Source organism: Schistocerca piceifrons, chromosome 4 (assembly GCF_021461385.2).
Source record: "Schistocerca piceifrons isolate TAMUIC-IGC-003096 chromosome 4, iqSchPice1.1, whole genome shotgun sequence".
NCBI lineage: Eukaryota > Metazoa > Arthropoda > Insecta > Orthoptera > Acrididae > Schistocerca > Schistocerca piceifrons.
Window position 1 is genome coordinate 30,152,303 of NC_060141.1, and position 21,963 is coordinate 30,174,265.

At 37.1% G+C, this 21,963-nt stretch overlaps 1 protein-coding gene across 5 annotated transcripts in view; it reads left to right on the top strand.

Moving 5' to 3' along the window:
- The first annotated feature begins 1,534 nt into the window (after positions 1-1,534).
- Positions 1,535-21,963, top strand: part of LOC124794663 (RNA-binding protein Pasilla) — an 85,939-nt gene continuing 65,510 nt past the window's right edge. For 3 of the 5 annotated variants that reach the window (XM_047258192.1, XM_047258193.1, XM_047258195.1), the window contains exons 1-3: positions 1,535-1,574; positions 1,885-2,136; positions 10,001-10,147. In XM_047258192.1, coding sequence (XP_047114148.1) covers positions 1,550-1,574; positions 1,885-2,136; positions 10,001-10,147 — 424 coding nt within the window. In that variant the 5' untranslated portion in view covers positions 1,535-1,549. Of the gene's footprint in view, positions 1,575-1,765; positions 1,800-1,884; positions 2,137-2,186; positions 2,296-10,000; positions 10,148-21,963 lie in introns of those variants that run through there. The other 2 variants (XM_047258194.1, XM_047258196.1) reach the window with 2 other exon arrangements.

Here is a 21,963-nt window from a genome sequence, read left to right on the forward strand (position 1 = left end):
GAACTCTATCTTCTGAAATCTATCTCAGTAAGAAGAAAGAAAACTTTACCTACAACAAAGAAAAGTCACATTTTCTAAATATGACTTGGGGGCTTCAATAAAGATCCATGCCTGGATCCTGGTGCTTATAATATTCGTAAATGACGTAACTAGTAATATACCACTTAAATCTATGCTTTACGAATATATCACTATATTACTTAATTCTAAAAATATGTGAAACAACCGTTCCTTAAATCATTGAATATCTTGTTGCAAGCCAATGAGTCATTAACTAATTACGATAAGTCTATGAGCATTATTTTCAGTTTATCCAATATCTACTACGATTGCATTTCTTTTAAACTCATCGATATATATCTGGATTCGAAATTAATATGAATCTCTCATACAGAATATATTTGCATTACTTATTTTTGTGTTGATGTGCACTTTGCATCCCTGAAAAATTCTTCCTTATTCCATAATCCTTTCTTTCACAGCCCCCTAAGATGTGGAATTCTTTTATAGGCTAATCCTTCTGTGACCAGAAATAGTATTAGAAGCTGGCCATCAGGTGCAAGTCTGGAATTTCCAAAACTTAATTATCATATGGGGACTATTTTTAACAGCTAAATGTACCAGCAGTACCAAATCCATTTAAAACTGTTAGCTTCTTTTATATAAAACCTTAAGCCAATCTGTACATCAGTATAACTGTCCTAAAACATTAAAAATACAACTACATTTAAGAAAGCACAGTGAAGTTATCTGTTGGGTATGAAACTGCTTTATGTATTACCTTCAGAGGCATAGAATATCTGTAAAACTGTATCACAACAATGGTTGAATGAAAAAACCGTTTCCACAACTGAATAATTTAAAAACATTTCAACAGATAATCTAAATTACAAAATAATACATATGAAAACTTTTACCTAATTTCATGATTTAAGTGTTCCTTCTCCTATAATCTTCTTTTGTGCATATCATTTGATATCAAAAGATATGTACCAAAAAAAAGGGAATAAAACATATAGTACATGATGTGTCGATGCTAAATCGTCTTACAGTCATGCGCCCAAAGAAAAGAATTCACACGTAAATGCAACGGGGCAGAACATTAACATCGAAAGAGTCCGAAATGCAATTCAAATGGCAGCATTCGCATAAGTCTTCACCGGAATAGACAAAACGTGTTTCTGTGGCCAGTATTTAGGGTTCTGAAGGAATTATACAATTTATAAACTTTTGAACTTATTTTAGTCCGAAAATAAACTACTCCAGCATTAAGAAAGCAAACGTTAATCAGAGAAACATGGCTTAGACCTCAGTCAGATACCCATAGGCATAAAATCACCATGGACGTAAACACTGACTGTGAAAGCCCGCGTTGTTATGATTTACTTTCAGTTAAGTGCAAGATGTATAAATAACTCGAGTTTTTCATTAAGCGCGCAGCGTGTGTTTCGTTCTTGTTTTATATGATTTTTTTCTATAGTTTTCTTTTATTTGTTAGGATCAATTCCTTGGAAATAAAACAAAAAATAAAAAGTGCCATTACGTACATATGCACTTATTTGTGCGTCCTCGTGGTAAGCACTAGTACGTCAATAGTAACATTGGGTTTGGTTTTGTGATGTAATTGCAGCCTGTCTAGCACTGACTGTTTGGAAAGCGGAGGGTGGTACATATTTTTCATGAATGAAGACAAGCCCTTAATTTCGTGATATTGTTGTGAAATTTCCAGAAACAACTCCAACAGGGAGGAAAGTAAAGCCAATGTTATCTGCAACGTACTATGTTTTTGTTGTATGGATGTGAGCCTGAGAATGTAACTTTATTTAGCAGTGCACCCAACTATGTAATTTATATTCGTCTGTGATGTTTCATTGTTTGTTGCAGTTATTGCAATTACCTCTACACATACTTTAATTGGGGGAAGGCCGGAAAAATGGAATCACAACCAATCACGAATGCGAAATGTGAAAAGTGAACAGTGCTTCGATTTGCATGCCGGGAATGCAGCGCAGTGTAATATGGCGGCTGACACGGGTATGGATACGTGTCCATCCCCAGAAATACCAGATTCAAGGAAAAGGCCGCTCGATGGTGATGTTGAAAATGGGGTTACGAAGAAATCGCACTATGCCGGAGGTAACCTAATCGTTCTTAATAATTCATAAGCTCCCAAGATTCATAAGTAGTCAAGCATAAGTTTTGCCATACTGTTGCTATGTGTTGGTTCCACTTTGGCGTTTGAGGTGGCAGTAATGGAGAAATGTGCGCAATACGGTTCTGTTTTCAATGGAAAAAGTGAGTTATTAAAAGAAAATATGACGGAAAAATGATGGCGAGAAGTCAATATTTCGATGTAATATTTCAGTTTAGCCCGTAAATAATGTTATTTGTCGAAAATTGTAGCGCAACGATGCTGTCATAATGATGGCTGGCTGGTGACTTGCAATAAAATGTTACGTGACAGTGAAGACGTGACGGTCGTACTGGAGAGAATGAATTGTTATTGATTTTTATCAAATGAATTCGTATTTTCACTTCTATTGTTGCGATTTTCTGCACACACAATTTATCTATTGATGACATGCGTGTTATGGAGCCTACCAAAGGAGGTAACAGATAGTTAGTAAATGCCAGAAGTCTAATTTTATTACACAGTTGATTTCTGGGGCACATGTGCAGTGCTATGTACGCATTCCGCCAGTTACTTTTTCTATGAAGGTGATGTCGAAATGTATAAACTAACGATATTGTACAGGTCATTTTCTCTAATCTTTCTCAGCTGTAACAGACTACTCTTATTAAATGTCCCATTTACTTGAATTTAATTCTGGGGAGTGACTTTTTAAGCAGATATACTTCGCACACCCAGTTAATGAAAAATATATGGGCAGGAATGACAGCCTAGATACTGCTTTTCCCAGTAAATAGGTTGACGTAATTTATTAAGAGAATATATCATAGCGCTTTGCAGCTTGCACATAAAATCAGAATTCGGTTAATGATGTATTAAGTTTTTCTGTTTTGCAGGATACCTGGTTAATCGTTTATATATACGTTCAAGTTATCGTGTGACAGTATGTACATCATCTAATTTGCTCGTTTGAAGATTTTTAATTATCGTATTATGTCATGTAAATTTGTTATTGTTAACGGATTTAGATGACATATATTGTATTACATGTATAATAATCATTCAGGCGTTCCTTTTTCAACACAGCAGTAAGATTTTGGGGTCATTCAGTGTTATGGACGTATCATTTGTTCAGTTGACATCCGAGTGTTAACGGAAAAATATACACACTCGTGAATATAAACAACATACAGCGAAGGTTTGATGTAGGCAGTGTTTATTGACCATTAAATAAAGCAACAGGAAGTGTTATAGATGTAACTAAATCTCATTTCATGGAATGGCCCTTCAGCATACTTTGTGTGGGAAACGATTGTGTGTGTTTTCACCATCTGCAAGTAGGTTCCATCGTTACTGAATACTGGTGCTTTGCACGATATGGCTTTTCATTAAAATTGAACTACATTTAAATTTAGTGGTTCTGTTCAGAAAGTGATCGAAGATTGATTTCCATTGCTTTTCAAACTGTTTCAGTATCCATAATCGACAAGGGAGTTGGTCAAATATTTTTGTTACTACGTAGCTTGCTGTCTTGCACTCATGAATTAACATTGACGCTATTATTTTTGTACTGCAGTGGCAGTCATTTGGGAAGAATAGGGTTCAACCTCAGTTCAGACAGAACTGTTAAGATTTCTTTTGACTGTTTCAAGGTTAAAGTTAAGGTGCTATGTAGAGAAAAACAGGACAGTTAAATCCCCGTCCTTGTCCAGTGTGAACTTTTTCCACTGGTAATGTCCTCTTTGTTGAAATGTTAGACATTAATCTTCCTTTTATTATTTTCATACAGTATGCAGTTCGTAAAGACAAGTTCCACAAGTAAACATACTTGTTAAATGAAATTACTTTCAGGCATAACGTGTTAGCCTACTTTATTTGAAATAAGCAGATACAGTACTTAGCTGACTGATTTTGATACCCAAGATAGGCCTAACTTCAAAATGTACATAAGTGTAAAATCGTGATATACTTAGGTACCGTGTAGATTTGAAAATGACGAAGGTGTTGAAAATGTTGAGCCACACATTATTCATGCAGCACATTTTTGACAATCTAATTGCTGTACTGCATTATTCCATATTTTAATATATGGAAGATTGCAAAGTAAGCTAACATCCAATGCATGCGGAGCAAATGTTAGTGAACTTAAGTGATTGATATCTATGCAAGAAGTCTAGTGACTTGTAATAATTCTAGTTACATTACTAACAGAACACACAGGAATACTGAAGATACTTTACTAGATTATTTGTAGAAACAAATTTTCCCAAACATTAGCCTTTTAAGAAACAAAATTACCTGTCCTGCATAACAATGAAATTCATGTCAGTATGTACTCTTCGGAAATCCGTAATTATGTGTTGAGTCAATCATGATTAGGCCTACTGGGATTCCCTTCCCCAATCCCTCTCAATTTAAGTGAACATGAAAAGACATAATTTCCCATATTTTAGATTTGTTCATGGAAAACTCCACCATACTGACAAGGATGCCTTTGAGATAGTCACCTGGTTTAAAATGTTGGCAATTTCTGTAGACATAAAATACATAACCAATCACTTTGTCCTAATAGTTTTTTTTCGGCCCATGTTAATCAGTCATGTTACATAAGACCAAATACCAGTCGGAATTTTAACAACTGGAAGTTCTGCTTTTGAAAATTTGAAACTAGAAATTGTTGTCTAACAGTAAAGATGATACAGACCCTTCCCCTTTCAGTCATGTGTGAAAGGAAATGCTTTACACTAAGAGAATTGCAAATACTAAAGTATTAGATCAGCTCACAAAACAGGAGTTGAAAATGGCTAAAGTCTAGAACAGGACCAGTGCCACTGTGTGTGTCTATTGCACATAAGTGGACATCACATTAGTATTGCATAGCCAATGGAATGGTTCTTTCACATAACCAATGATAGGTGAGAACAGAGGAGCTGAATTTCTAGCACCGAAATCGAAACACTTGTCTTCTTCACTATTGTCACAAAAGGGTCATTCCATATCAAATCACCCAATAAAAAATAAATTTTACACCCACCTCCTTAGATTTACATGAAATTTGGCTCAAATGGTTCTAATACCATCCTGACAACACCTGCAATTTTTTTTGCTGTATCTCTTACAGTTTTTTTTATAAATTTTTAAAGTTTTTATGTTTTGTGTTTTCTGAACCTTCGGAAATGGTCAGTTTAATTTGTATTCAAAACTTTAAATTTGCTTATCTTAAAAACTCTTTTAGATAACATCATGAATTTTTGCAGCAAGTTTATTTATTATACATATTTGAAGATAAAAATGTTGCTATTAAAATATATTAATATTTTCTATGAAATATATATATATATATATATGTGTGTGTGTGTGTTTGTGTATTTTTTTCTTTTTTTTTTTTTTAACGGATGTTTTGTTTTATAAGAATTGCAATATCTCGAGTCTCAGACCTGATAGAATGCTCAAATTTGTTTTAATTTACTCTTAAACATATAGGCTACTTGATAAAACAAAAATAATGATGGCTTTTTAACATGTTTATTAATTATAGTAGATTACATTAGAATTATGTACAAAGATAGTTTACTTACGACACTTATGTATAACCCAACTGATTGCTTGAAACATTGAATTTTTTGAGTAATTTTGTCTTTTTGACAAACATTAATGCTGATTCAAACTGTTTTTCCACTTCATCCAAGAGCTTTCAGTTCTTTTGATACAGTCTTTTTTTGAAGTAATACATTCTCCCAGTGCCGCTTGATTGAGGTGCGTCTACTACACAGACTATGTGCTCCAAAGGCACTATGCAGGGATCTTCTCTTTCAGGCCAATAAAATGATGCAGCGGGTCCTGAAGGATGTAGAAATAGAATTTCTGCATCTTCTTCATCATTGAATATTGTTTTTACCAGTCCAAAGTACCAGTTACCATCATAATTTGCAGCCACATAGCAATTTATGGATGGTTCAACACGAACCCAATCAGAAGAATGGAAAGAAAAGACTAAGGAGGGTTTTACACTATCTGTGGTCCTTCTAATTTCAAGGTTGTTTGTTGGAAGTGGTTTGAAGTTATGAAAACTTTTAGTTCCAGGAATGGTTCGGGTTGCTGAATAACGTTTTTCTAGTTTTAACCGTAGCAAATCAGCTTCTTTTTTGTCAATAAAGTGAAAATGAATGTTTTCAATATTTTTTTTTCAAAACTTATACACATAGATTGCTGTCATTATTTGTTCTTTGTCTGAAAGCTGTAGACTGGCTTTCCTTAAAATTCTTTTAATAGTTCCTCCTAGGCCATCACAAATTGACTTCCCATGACTTGTTGCAAAAAAGGTGTGTTGGGCCTTCAAATTAAAGTCTCTCAAGTGTTCAATCAAATTTTTAAAACTGTTTCTATTTTCGTACTGCCCAGCACAACCATCTGTAAAGTAGTGAACTGAGTCAATGTCAGTATGATGTAATGACAGCCACTTTGTAATTTCTTTTTGTACAAAGTTAACAAAACCAGTGTTATGTTCTTGGTCATCACTAATAAAACAGTGGTTGGGAACAAAAAACATTGTTTTCCTCATTTCTTAGAAAAACTCCAACTGGGTGTAGAGTACAACCACCTCTATTCCAGTGGTAACTTTGGATCTCATTTTGTATAACAAAGGAATAATTTTCACTGAAATCCATCACAATAATTGCTGTTTTGGGTGGTGGGTCTTCTTTCAATCTTTTAAAGGCTGCTGATTGGGATTTTGCTATAAACGAGTGTGGGGTGAGCTTTTCCAATGACCTAACCAATAAAGAAATGTAGTCTTCAACACTGATAGACTGTTTGATCATTTCTGCCCTGTCTGTGTTAACCCACTGACTGATTACAATTTCTTCTTCTAAATCATAATCTTCACTTAGTTTTTCAGTTAAGCACTCTGTTAGTGCAGTATTTGCAGGACAGCTGTTGCAATGATGTAGCATGCAGTTTTGGTTTTCTGTGTTGCACACAAGCATCTTAATTAGGTCTTTATAAGATTCTTCAATTTTCACAGCATCCAGTAATAGTTTAACATTCTGGTGGATACTGCATACACATATAGTGTGTGTGCCTGCAGCACCAGCAAGGATACACCATTTAGGTCTCAAGAAACAAAATTTTGAAAATCCTACTTCTACCTCGGGATTCTCCCATTTGAAAGAATAATAGAGTTCTCTCAAGTTACACAAAATGAGTCTTTTTTACATGTACACATTTTTTTGAACTCTTACTTTGTCTTTTGTTCCAGGTAGCACTATGGAACTTTCATCCTTTTCATAAAAATCTGTTACAAGTCTTACTGTATTTTCAGAAAGAGTTTTACCTTTTTTTGGGCCAGGAGTTTCCAAAATACCCTTTTCAGATTTTAGCTTTCTAGCTTGTCGCACCATGTGTTCACTTACATTAAATTCTTTCATCACTTTATTTCGAGTCCAAGAATCTGGAGCCAAGGTCGGAATCTGGATTTTTCTAGACCTCCCAACAGATGAAATCTTCTCTTTCATAAGAGAAATCATTACATCAAAATCCTTTGCTTTCTCAACCACACTTTTATCTTCTTCGTCATCATCAGAACTTGGTGCATCATATTTTAATGCTTTTGAAACCGCCTTTTTTGCAGTCTTTTCAATACTGCTAACCTTCCTTTTAAAATAAGACCCTTTACTTTGTTCTGACAAGCCATGAAGCTTTATCGGTGTTAAACCTAAATAATCAAGAGCAATGTTTGTACGAGGGATTCATTTCTGGATTCCAATGATTCTAATTCAACCATGACTTCATCATCTGTTTCACTTTCATTGACTTCAACTCTTAATTTTTCCTCACAAAAGTTACGACATGTTGAGCAAAGCTTTTGTCCAGGTTTTATGCTAATATTTTTTGTCAGTAATTGTTTAGAAAGATCCAAGCCTACACTTCTCAACGATTTTTTGATGGGCTTTTTGTTTTTTTTTTTTGTGGGTCTACACATGTTGTTTGATATTTTTCAAAAACATTTAAAAAGTAGTAGCTGTGGTGTGAACATATATTCTTAAATTCACACAGATTAATTCCAGATCGTAAGTGGATCAAATCTTTTTCTTCCTCACTCAATTCTGATACCGGTTGTAACTTTTTTGAAGGTGTGTAGGTTGTTTGGAAACAGTCAGATTTTTTAAATAACCCTACACTACAAGTTTGAATATCTGACTTACTGATTTCACTTTTGGTCTGATTACTGTTCTGGTTACGTTTATAGGATATTGGAAAAGAATCTCTGTAAACTAAGCAACAGTACTTACTGAGAGTTCGAATAAACTTAATAAAATACTACCCAAGCACTATTTAACACTGTAATAATTTTTTACTTCAAAACACAGGAGTAACAATACAAAATCCAAGTGTACAGTGTTAGTCCAAGAAGATAAAAACTTATTTTCGGTGTCTAAGTCACTTGGCATTTTTTATTTTTAAAATATAATTAATATTATTTTAAAAATTAGATAACTATTAAACAGGTTAAAAAGCCAACATATTTTTTCTTTTATCTAATAGCCTATACAATTAAGAGTATTTTAAAACAAATTTGAGCTTTCTATCAGGTCTGAGACTCTAGATATTGCAGTGTTTGTAAAACTAAACATCCGTTAGGAAAAAAAAAAAACCTTATAAATTTTTTTTCATTTGGAAGAATTTAATATATCTTTATGGTAATTTTTTTTTTAACATTTAGATATAATACACAAACTTATTCCAAAATTTCATGCTGATATCTTGAGTATTCTTTAATATACAAATTTTTTTAGTTGTGAGGACACGTTTAAGTTACAATTTCCGACTGCTGAAACAAAGCCAAATCTAAAAACTTTAAAAATTTATTAAAAAAAACTATAAGAGATAGAGCAAAAAAATTTTACAAGTGCTTTCAGGATGATAAAAGAAGTAATTGTACCAAGTTTCACCAAAATCTGACATGGTTGGTGTCAAGGCCTGGGTGACTTGACATGGAATGACCCAAAAATTTTGTTTGTGTTTTTATTTTATTCCAAATATGTCACAAATTATGGGCTTGTGGTTCTCCAAATGAAACGAGTACTTATTAGAGTTATAATCTTGGCCATCACAAAGTTTGACTGTTTCTTGCGAATTTGTTAAGATTTCTGATGTTTTAGTATATTGATTTGAGGTTGTGACAATATTCCTTTCTCTTGTTTCAAAACCTGTTGTATGTCTGTTACTCACCCATTAGCTGTGTAGAACCAGCAGCTGACACACCTTCTTTCACTTGCCATGCCTCACAGTAACTGCTGATAGTATTGCTGCATGAGACATGTAAGTACGCCACTGGTTATGATATAGACTTCTACCAGTGAAAATTGTTGAAGATGTTCCCATTAAATACTATCCAAAATAAGCTTCCAGTCACCATATAAGAACCAGAGGTGAGTTCTTCAGTAAGTGAGTCATGGTTTCAAACAAGAACATGGAAGAGAGTTTCTGAACTTGAAATCTATTTTATTGCCAGGAACCATTTAGTGGAGCTAACCCCATTGATGTGTACATTGTCACTGGTAATGTATGTCAGTTAATTTTAATGTGGCCTACAGCTGTTTTCATCTCTCATGTGCTAGTCTACTCATCTTTATGTAACTACTGCATGACGTGCAAATACCATCCCCCCCCCCCCCCCCCCCCCCCCCAATTGTGAACGGTGACACGTTGTTTACGAGTGTAAGTTTCAAACTATTTAAAAAGTGATATTTGCTATTAGTAATATGAGTGTTGCATCATTGATAATTACAATTTGTGACTTCAAGACAGTCAAATGTTGTTACTGCTAGTTTAGTTCAGTGCTTAACTTAATACAGATTTTCATTGCAGGTGGGGACGGCACTTACCATTTCAAACTACTGGTACCAAGCACTGCTGCTGGAGCTATCATAGGAAAGGGTGGAGAGACAATAGCTCAGCTGCAGAAGGACACGGGTGCGAGAGTTAAAATGTCGAAGGCCAATGACTTTTACCCAGGTAACGTTGATACACCGGGCACACAAATAGTTCCAGCTAAAAGTTTTATGAAGTAGCCCTTTTTTTTCCCAGTAATGGGAAATGGTATGATGTATTGGCTTAAATGGGAGTATGTTCATTGCTACATATAAAAAGGTGAATCTGTCTTCGTGTATTTTGTCTTTGTTCATTGGAAGTACCAGTTTCCATGATTCTTTTGTAGAGAAAGCTTGGTTTCAATATGGGACGTTTGGTATTAACTAATGTTGTCAAACTGCTGAACACAATTACTAAACTAAGTACCATATTCTATTCATAAATAACATCATTTTGGTATTTAAATGCTCTACGAAAGACAGTAAATACTTCCTAAAGACCATATCCAGTGATTTACAATTTCTGTGTAGGTTGCTATCTGGGAACATTTGAAATTATGACACAAATTTTTTCATCGCCATTCTGTTATTCCATTGAAGAGTGCTTTTGAAAGAAGCTAAATTGTCTTGGCATACTTTTTGTTGTTGTTGGTAAATCTTTTCAGATCATATCTAAATTGGAACTCCATTGTAGCAGTGATGGAATTTCTCTTCATTTCGTCTCTTGTAGACAAACACCTTTTTGCATTGCCTTAGGTGGTGTTTGAAGTACTCATACCCTGCCATCTGCCAGTACCAGTACATATCAGTAACTATCAAAGTAACCTTTTGCCATGTTAATAATGTCCATGCAAATCCGTGTGCCCTACGACATAACAGCAAGCAGAAACACACGCGTGGTACAGTGGCTTGGCGAGGTCAGGGTTTTATTTGGTTCGTCTGTTCACTGGCTGGTTGTTTTCCAGCATTGAATTCATGATTTTTTTTTTAGAGAGACAAGTCGGTACACTGTTAAAATTCCCAATTCAGGTCCCACAAACTTGGTCACGATATTCTCTCTTTCCTCAGTATTTACCCAATTATGAGGTTCTTTTCCCAAATTCATCATTTGAAAAATACAGGGCTGCCTGGTAATCACTGATTAAACTGTTGCTGCTGAGGTCAGTATTTGTACGTTGTTAGTAGAGCAGATAGGGATTGTCTTAAATTTACAGATGACACTTTGGCAGTTAAGGTCACTTGTAGATTTATTTCAAAGACTTTGGAAGGGCAGGGGTGGGCAAAGAATAATACTTGCATTTGAACCAGCTCGAGGTTTCCTGATATGCCAAAGTGCTTGATACAATATTGATGTTGTTCAAACAATTGTGTGACATTTGACTTGTGCAGCAAAAGTGCAAGGGATATGTGAGAAATTATAAACTATCCAAAACAGCAATCTATTGCTCTGCTTAAAATTTGACAATTTTATGAAAGACAGGAGGAAATAGCATTAAATTTAATCATCTAACAAACTCTTGTATTTGAACAGATTTGTAATAACTGTACTCATGCATGTATGGCTACTGAATGTGAACATTAATGCTAATTTTTAATTAAAGGTAACATTGAAAAGTGAAAATGTTGTACAAAAAATTGATTCTGAACCCTGATCAATATTTTATTTGGTTATGAGAGACTAACGATGGGTAGCAAGTGAGAAATTCGGTCACTGTTCATCTGTTAGAATACGGTACTAAAACATTACCAGCTCTTAATGAGCTTTAGAATGTGATGGTGACATTCAGATGAATTAAGAAGAAACATTAAATCAGCATGAAATGTCTAACAAACAGTTGGTTGTGTTTCTAGAAGGCGAAAGTGGAACACTTGAAAAACAGCATTTTTGACTGAAATTTTGAAGGGCAAGAATTGTCAAGAAGAAAATAGTTGCAGATAAAAGGGGATGAGAAATTGTATCTCATACTAGTTATCACTGTCTGTAAGAATACTGCACTGGTGGCATACAGATCGTACAAATATATATATATATATACATTTCTAGCAGTTGAAATGTTAATTCATTTACTTAAGCATTACTTAGCATAATTCTGATGAGGTTCATGTACAACAAATCTAATGGTAATTAAATTGCAGGTTTGCGTTTTATACCCTCTTTACTTGTGCTATCATGTAATATTTTGCTCTTCAAGTAGCAAAACTTGTTTACAACTCTGTTTTTCACGTCTTAATGTTCGAGGGTGGTTTGAAAAGTTCTTACATCACCGAAACTTTTTTTTTATTTATCAATGTAGTCGCCTTTTAGACTAATGCACTTGGTCCGACAATGTTCCATTGCTTTGATCCTATCTTGAAAATGATTTCCTCCAGGCCTGCAAAATAGTTGTCAACTCTGGCTATCAATTCTCTGATTGAAGTGAATCTTCGTCCGCCAAGAATAATTTTCAGTTTTGGAAAGAGGTGGAATTTACGGAGCCATATCAAGTGAATAAGTCAGGTGTGGCAACAATTCATACCTTAGTTCGTGTAATTTTGCCAAGGTGGTGGCACGTGTGTGGGCATGCGTCAAGAGTCATGGCACCCATCTTGTAGATAATTTTTTCATTTCTAATTCTTCAGTTAAAATGTTATATACCTTTTCAGATGACATCTGGCAAATCTGAGCAGTTTCACACACTTTCAATCGGCGATCCTCCGTGACCATTTAGTGCATTTTTGCAATTGTTTCTGGAGTAGTGACACATCTTGCCGACCACTGTGCAGATCATCATCTAAGCTCTCCCGGCCAAATTTAAATTCATTTGTCCACTTGGCAACAGTTGAATATGAAGGAGCAGAGTCCCCAAGTGTATTCTGGAAATTTTAAAACCACCCTCGTAATCTTACCAAGAATATTTGATCTGATTTGATTACACTTCCTTAACCTTGTTTGTGCCCATCTTGTAACCTATTTTCAAGACACTGTCAATTCTGATCACCTGATACTGAAAGGGCTTTGCTAATACAAGGAAGAATAGCTCAGCAGTCAATCTCAATCCCATGTTATCATTATTATTATCATTATTATTATTATTATTATTCTTTTGCTTTTTTTGTATCCAGATTTCAGCTCTAAATAGCCGTGCTTTGAAGATGGCTATTTGTAGCTGGAATCTGGATATATGACATCACAAATATGGTGGAAACGTCCATAAACCACGATTTCAATATGGCGCATATAAAGTAGTTACGTACACATTGAGGACAAAAATACATCGAAAAACAAACACACACACACACACACACACACACACACACACACACACGTTCCACAAAAAGCCTAATGACACTTAACGGGACAAGCGTGGGAAATAGGGGGGTTTTGGGTGGGGACAAACTAAATATAAACAAATTAAGACACCCACCTCCATACAAAACCACGCAAAACAACGAAAAAAAACTGACATCGCAAAACTCCCCATCTGGAATCTGACACTTCCCTCGACCTATATAGCTCAACAGCAGCTCCCGATCCCATAAATTAGGACCTAACACTTCCCTTGACCTATATCGCTCAAAAACATCTCCCGATACCAATACCAATATTAATAGCCACACATTGGGATCGAACACTTCCCTTGACCTGTTATTCTTACGACACCTCCACATACAGCCATCCCTGGTCCGTGACGCCGGAACTTTAAGTAAGCCTCATTTCTTCACGACATACTGAACACTTCAAGACTTCATCCAAAAATCCGAATAGCTGAAGAAATTTTATTAGAGACAATGCACTGTCCCCCATCCTAGCCGACAACCGAAAACTGTTGACCCTGTCAGTCATATCCATACCTACCAAAGACAAAAAAAAAGCAATTTACCAAAATTCACACACGACGCCACATTCGCAAACTAAACCAAAACGTCACCTAACACACCACCAGAGAGCACCACCAATCGCATGAAAACGACACCTACAAACACGCCACTCTCACAAACTAAATTCCGCGCCGTCGTGATGTCACACACCACAACAGCCTTACGTCACGGGTCAAAGCCGGACACTTCGGTCGACCCCTTCCGTATAATAATCTACAGTTGCCATGCACAATGATTCCTTAGGGAATCAAAGTAGGTTAAGTGACAATTTCATTTGCAAATCTTAAAACTTTTTATTTCTTCTCCCTGAACCGTAATTACTTTTCCAACTTGCTCCTAATTTTCCTTTACTGTTTGTTCATCAATAGCATCAGAATTTTAAAAAGTGTACTCAAATTGACTGTGCAATATAAAAATCACCTTAATATGCACATACCTTTCTCCCTGCAGTCGAGTGAGCACAGTGTAGAGAGGCAGGTGTGTGTGTGTGTGTGTGTGTGTGTGTGTGTGTGTGTGTGTGTGTGTGTGTGTGTGTGTAAAGCTTGGAAGAGGAAGTTCATTCCAAAAGCTAGCAGCTGTGCAACTATTGTTTGTGTACCTATCGACAACGCAGCGCTTCCGCCTTTTGGCAAGTCGTCTCCTTTATTCCAAAATAATCCGTAATTCTCACCCAGAACTTTCTGTACCTTATAAATGTAGGTTTATCTTACTGCAGTCTTAATTACAAGTGTTGGTATTGCTTCATATATTTCTCTGGCTTCTACCAGTCATTTTGTCCTTTTGTAGATAATTCATGCCAGTATTACAACCATGACCTGTAAGCACCTCCCTTCTTTGGAATTGGAATTAATGCAGTCTTCCTGAAGTCTGAGAATATTTCCCTTTTTTTTTCAGATTTTTCATCCAAGTATCTCAGTAGTTTTGAAGGAATGTCGTGCTCCAGATATGTTGCCATGTCTTGATGCATTCTCACGATATATCCCCCGCCATCATCTTAATCCCCTTCCTCTTCTTTCTCCACAATGCTGTCCTCAAAATTTCTCTCCTTTGTAAAGACCTTCCTTACATTCCTTCCACCTTTCAATCTTTCCTTTGCTTAGTACTAACTTGCCATATGACCTCTTGATATTCATATTTGTGCTTCAAGTTTCTCTAAAGGTTTCTTTAAATTTTGTTGTTTTCATCAGTTAAATTTAACATATCATGTTTTAACCAAGGATTCTTACTGGACCTTGTATTTTTTGCCTATTTGATCCCATGTTGATTTCTCTACTTCATCTTCCAAAGCTACCCACTAGTCTTCTCTTGCATTACATTCTATTTCTTGAGTCAATAGTTGGCTAATATCCCTCTTGAACATTCAGTGATGTTTAGTTGTTTCTACTCAATCAGGTCAGATTATTTCTACATTAGTGCAGTTGCTTGTACCAAGTGTTTGCAATGAGTAAATAGTGCTCCACAAACTTCTACCAGGCAGCCCCCCCCCCCCTCCCCCTCACTTATTTTAAACTGTCAGTGCTCTACTGTTTTCCATCTCTTTATCTTGTTAATGTTATATTCCAATTCACAATTGAAATTGTCACCTCTATTAACAATGTGTATTACTTATTTTATCTCCTCATATATTCTTTCTCTCTTCATCGGCAAAGCTAAGAGATATTTATATTTGTAAAACTTGGGTGGGTGTTAGTTCCGTGTCTGTTGTAGCTGTAACAAGGGATTCCCTATGCTGTTCATTGTAGTTTACCTGTGTTCTTATTTTCTTATTCATTATGAAACCCACTCCTGCATTATCCATTTTTTGTTTTGTTAATCATGTGCACTCGCATGATCAGAAACATAACTGTTTGTACCAATTCCCTCTATCTCACTTCATTCTATTCATTTCAGTTTCCAAATTCTTCAACCTACCTACCAGATTAGTGATCTAATATTCCATACTTTGACCTGTAGAGTGCCAGATTTTTTAATAATAGTAAACTTTGAGTACTCTCTGCTGGGACATTCAAATGAGTGACTTAAGTTCATCTTGGAGTAAAGACACACTGTACATAATCTGTGCTAAAAAGCTGTGAGGCCTAACCCTCTTAGTGCATAGTTCAGGTATCTTGCATGGATATGAAGAGGGAGGCAGTTGTCACATGTCCTTTTGAACAGTGAACTTTCTGTGCTACGAAGTGCTTTCCTCATTTTGGGCAGTGCTACAAAGCATTGTAGCAGTTCACGTTGGTATTGCCGTGAGAAGGTTTGTGTGCCAGAAGTGGAGGGAATTTGCTTAATTAGTATTTGTGTGTTTTAAGCAGATGGAGAATCCTTTAGGATAACTAAATCACTACGCTTTGTCAAATTCATAAAAAAAGTTAAAGTCGTAGCTATAAAAAAGGTAACTAATTCCTTATTGACAAAAATGTAAAATGCTAGTTTAAGGCACCGCAGACCATATTAAACATACTGGTTACAAAAACTCCTCATAAAAGAGTAACGATGACATTAGGATCTATATTTCATTTGGATCTCCAGCCACAGTTTGATTATATGTGCTCAAATTTAGAGTGCTTAGGTGCTCATGTTGCCTGTTTATCCAACACGTACCAAACGATAACAGTGGACATTGGTGCTCTTAGTCTTGATTTTAAAAGGAATGTTCTAACCACCTAGATTGCCATGAAATGTAAAGGCATACATAAACATCAACAACCACTGAAAAGCACACCGTTGGCAGAAGTGGAGAAACCACAGGCCTTCTCTCACATCCCCAGATGACACTAATTACAGGACCCCCTTCCTAGGACAAACTTATTTTCAGTCAGATATAAGCTTGAGGCTGAAAGAGTTACAGGCATTGCAGTACAAATTTAGTGTGCTCATCTGCTGCTCGAGTTGTTCCCAGGAACTGAAACTGCTTATGAAACATAGAAAAAGCTTGAGGCAAAACCTGCCTCGGTAGCTACAACCATCCTGATCTAATCCAGATTTACTTGATTATAAAGAAATGAATGTAGACATGTTACCACACACATAAGCATGTCCATGAACAACTGTAAAATGAACACTGCGCGTTGCTTCTCTTTGTACGCTTCCCAATAAACCTATGCCTAACATCTGTAAATGGCTTCCACTTCTTCATTGGGTCTATAATGTTACTACTGTCACCTAACTGTCGATATCAGTGTATCCTATTGTTTCAGCAGCATTAAAAGAAGTTCCCAATAGGTCACTATCCCTCCATAACTAACAACATTTTTATTTCATAAAATTCAGGCAAATGCTGACAGCATGTTGTGTTTCTTCATTGGGATGCTACATTGTCTTAAGTGAACAAATGTTCCACGTACTGACCAACACCTAGCAAATGTTGTGCCATTTTATTGTTTTCCATCGGGCTGTGAGATCTCATAAGTTGAAAAGAGCTTCCTTGACGTAGAAGTCAGTATAAGGACTGTGGCAATCTGGACTCACTAGGACAAGGTTAAGTGAATGGAGGAGAAGGGGTCAATGTTGTGGAAGACTGTGTATGGGGTAGCCTTTCTTCAAACCATATTGTGGAGATAAAATGGTGAATCTCAACCAGGTGAGGGTTTGGGATTCTGGAATGTTGGGTTTTCTCTTTACTGACTTCATGGGTTTGTTTATAGGTGATACCTTCAAAGGAGAGGTAATTGTGGCTGAAGATATAGTTGTTCATTGTGATCAGGAAGCAGGCAATAAGTTTGGAGTCAGTGTGGTGTGGGGAAAGATAGTGTTCACTAGTGGAAAGACAACAGGCATTGGGTATGTTAGTGTAGAGGAAGGCGGCAGCAACAGTGGTGAGCAGGGTGCCATGTGCTAAAGGAATAGGAACTGTTGAGAATTGGTGGAGGGTATGGTGGTGTCTTATATGTAGGAGGGTAGGTTATGAGGTGTTGGTTCACGAGAGCAGATATTTTCTCATTGGTGGCACAGTAACCAGTCACAATGAGACATCTTAGGTTGTAGGGTTATGTAGAAGGTAGGAATGCAGTGAATGTTAGGGGTGAGGAGGGACACAGACAGAGAGGGGGGAGGGGGGGAATTTGGGATAGCAGAGCAGGTATTGCAAGGTGGTTTGGGCCTGATTTATGTAGTTTAGCAGGACTGTGTTCATGAGGGTGAAAGACAGTTTGAATAAGGGATGGAGATCATTGTGGAAGGAGGGGTTATAGCCAGAGAAAAGAATAATTTGATAGTCAGATTCAATGAGTTAGGCAACACTGCAGGAAGCTTGTGAGGGACTGGGTTGTAGCCAGGGAGAGCGAAATTTTCTGTATTGATTCAGATAGAAGCAAGGATACATGGTGGAGCATGAAAAATGTGTAAAGATATGTGAGAGAAGTCACAAAAAGGACAAAATTGATGAAGTATAGCAGCTAGGGGGAGGGAGTAGGCCTTACAGTGGAAGATCAAAATGATATCGACATGAAAACTCAATGAGGACAAAGATAAAAATAAATAAAAAGCTGATGATAATCAGACACGGTTTGGTGGGTGGATGTATGAAGAGAGGGGGGGGGGGGGGGGGCAAGCAGGTGTTGTAACTATGCAGTTGGGTTAGATGAGGGGTGTGTTTGTTTGTTTGTCTGAATAAGGGAACAGACAGAGGTGTGGGTGGTTTGGTACAGATTTGAACGTGCTACATGTTGCACAGAAAAATACACAGTATTGTGGTAGGGGGTGTGGTCACTTGGAAGGTCCAGGAATAATTAAATCGGCAGGAAGATTGTGAAAGTCAAGTCAGTTCAGATTCATTAATGACATCTTTATAATCCGGACTAAAGACATCTTTGTGATTTGAACCGAGGCTGAAGATATCCTATCCACATTCCTCCAGAACCACAACACATTGTCCCCCTATTTGTCTCACTAGTCCTCCCCAACACAACAAGTCGTCATCCTTGATTTTGACCTTCATCTCAGTGATCGCTGCATCAGTACCTAAATCCTCTGACGTACCAACCACAAACATACCTCCATTTAGACAACTGCCTCCCATTCCATACTGAGAAGCTCCTTCCATAAAGCATAGCTTCAGGTTAGTTTTTTATGTTTATTTTAGTTCTTTCGTAGATTACAAACTATGCAGTAATGATGGCAAAAGGTATAATTATCCTTTAAAAAAAAGTTTGAGGTGAATTGTTGAGCAGTTTCACAAATAATTGGCTTTTCTATGGAAAAGTCAGTGTTTATCAGAACATTTATGCAGCCAAGTAACCCACAAAATGTTCGGTGTCTAGCACTAAAATTTATAATTTTGCTTGGTAGAAATATTAAGCCACTGCGATCTGGAATTGCAACTGACTGCAGTGTGCCTCTCCTTCCATACAATCTGTGGTTGCTGTGCACAACAGTTCATGATTGAATCAAAATAGGACGTGAGCTGAAGCACATCACAATTTAGATTTCAGTGCTTCGAAAGCTACCGTGTATACAAAATATGCTGTGTACACATTGTCGCCCATCGAAGATCTTTCCTAAATGCATTGTTTTTTGCTGGGTTCCATTTCCTCGAGTGTCGGGAAATTCTACGCCGGTATACAGGGTGTAAATTTTTCATTGTCGCCCATCGAAGATCTTTCCTAAATGCATTGTTTTTTGCTGGGTTCCATTTCCTTGAGTGTCGGGAAATTCTACCGTGTATACAAAATATGCTGTGTACACATTGTCGCCCATCGAAGATCTTTCCTAAATGCATTGTTTTTTGCTGGGTTCCATTTCCTTGAGTGTCGGGAAATTCTACGCCGGTATACAGGGTGTAAATTTTTCATTGTCGCCCATTGAAGATCTTTCCTAAATGCATTGTTTTTTGCTGGGTTCCATTTCCTTGAGTGTCGGGAAATTCTACGCCGGTATACAGGGTGTAAATTTTTAAGTTGACAAACCAGAATAACTCAAGAAATAAGCTTCACACAAAAAAATGTGCAGAATCCAAAGTGGATTAATTTCGAGGGGAACATCTACTGGTGCTAAAATTAGCCCGCCACCCCAGCTCCTTGGGGATAGGGTGGGAGGCAACTTTAAAATTTCAAGTGGGAACCCCCATTTTTTATTGCAGTATCAGATTCTACATAAAAAAACTACATACATTTTTTCTTAAACATTTGTTTTGATTCGTGGTAGTTGGCGCTGTAATTCAAGAAAATCCATGTTCTCATTTTTACATGGAAAATGATTACATATAAATAAAAAATACTTATTTACTTCATAAATTTTAATCCGCCAAAACTAAAACTCCCCCTCTCTCTTCATAGGGTGGGGTTTGAGAGAGAGGAATTAGAATTTTGCAAACGTTGACCATGAAACAAACAAAACTTATCCGAATCTGCGGAAAAAAATTTTGGGTCAACATTTGTAAAACTTGTTAATTCCTCTCTCTCAAACCCCACCCTATGGGAGGAGACGGAGAGTTTTAGTTTTAGCGAATCAAACTTTACAAAGTAAATAAGTATTTTTTATTTATTTGTAACCATTTTCCATGCAAAAATGAGAACAGATTTCCTTGAATTACAGTGCCAACTACCAACAATCAAAACAAATGCTTAAGACAAAATGTATATAGTTTATGTAGAATCTGATTCGCCAATAAAAAATGGGAGTTCCCATTTGAAATTTTAAAGTTGTCTCCCACCCCATCCCCAGGGGGCTGGGGTGGCAGGCTAATTTTATCACCAGCAGATGCCCCCCTTCGAAAATAATAAACTTTAAAATTTACACCCTGTATAATACTTTCACGATTAAAGTATAGTGTCATTCAACACAGAAAACTCTATTTTCACTTGAGAAAAAGTGTATTGTATTTTCACATGGGAAAAATATATTTTTAACTGAGTAGTCTGGGAAAAATCCATAATTTTATTTTCCTGTCCATGTGTATATGCCCTGTGTAGGGACAAGAAGTCCCTCTCCCTATTATGCTAAGTGTCTCACTGAGTCCTTCACATATCAAAATTACCCTCCCAACCATGTGCAGAAGCAAGATCTCCCATGCTTTCTCTGTTCACTCACCTACCACCTCCCATATATCCACTGTCTGGCCACAAAGGAGTATCGTGTCTCTGTACCTTCCAGGACTAGAGCAGTTGAATTACATTCTCCACCAGTGTTTAGACAACCTCCTTATCACGCCCTGAAGTGATGAATGTCCACCTCACCCTTCTGACAGTGGTAATCTGCCACACAGTGAACCTGTGCAATATCCTTGTCCAGCCCTAATCCGCACCTTTTCCCAGCCTTCTTGTGTCATGGTTCATATTCCTGCAATAGACCTAGATGGAAGACCTGTCCAATATATCGTCCCACTACTACCTACTCCAGTCCAGTCTCAGGCTGCTTCTATCCCATGAAAGGCAGAGCTACCTTTGAAAGCTGCAATGTTATCTACAAACAAAGGTGCAAACACTATGCTGCTTTCTGTGTGTGTCTCAACTAACAAGCTGTGTGCATGAATGGCCACTGCTGAACTATGACCAGAAGACAGGTGAACCATCAAATTCCTGTAACCTCCCTGATCTCAACCTTCGCTAGTCCCTGCACTTCACCTACCTGTCCTCTTTCCCGCTCCTACTCCAGCGGTAACTGCAGTTTATCCCGTAAATACTCCTAGCAGTCTTTCGCTGCTCTGTCCAGCTCTCCATCTGTCACTCCCTGCAGGACGGGGGGTTAGATTAGGCCTGAGGTATTCCTGTCTGTCGTAAGAGGCAACTAGAGTGTCTCAAACATTTTGGCCTTTATTATATGATGGTCCCCTGGAGGGTTGACCTCCATTTTTCAAAATTGTCGCGAAAAATGAGCCAATTGGGGAAGGGCGCCATACATGGTGCATCATGTCCGTCATGTGTTGAGACCTGTCGCATCCTTTGTCAATGTGGATTTTCACTTCTGCTAATTCTCCAACTGTTGGGTGAGGTCACACTCCTGGGTGCATATTTTTCCATCAAGTGTGCAGTATTGTTTTCTACACTGACGATAATGGACTTGTTCGCCTTGTTGCACCTGATGTCCAGCATGGTAGCCAGTCCATTGTGGAGGGGCCGCCATGTACTCTGTTGGTTGTAGCCCCCTGACCACACAGGGATTGCTCTGCTGATGTCT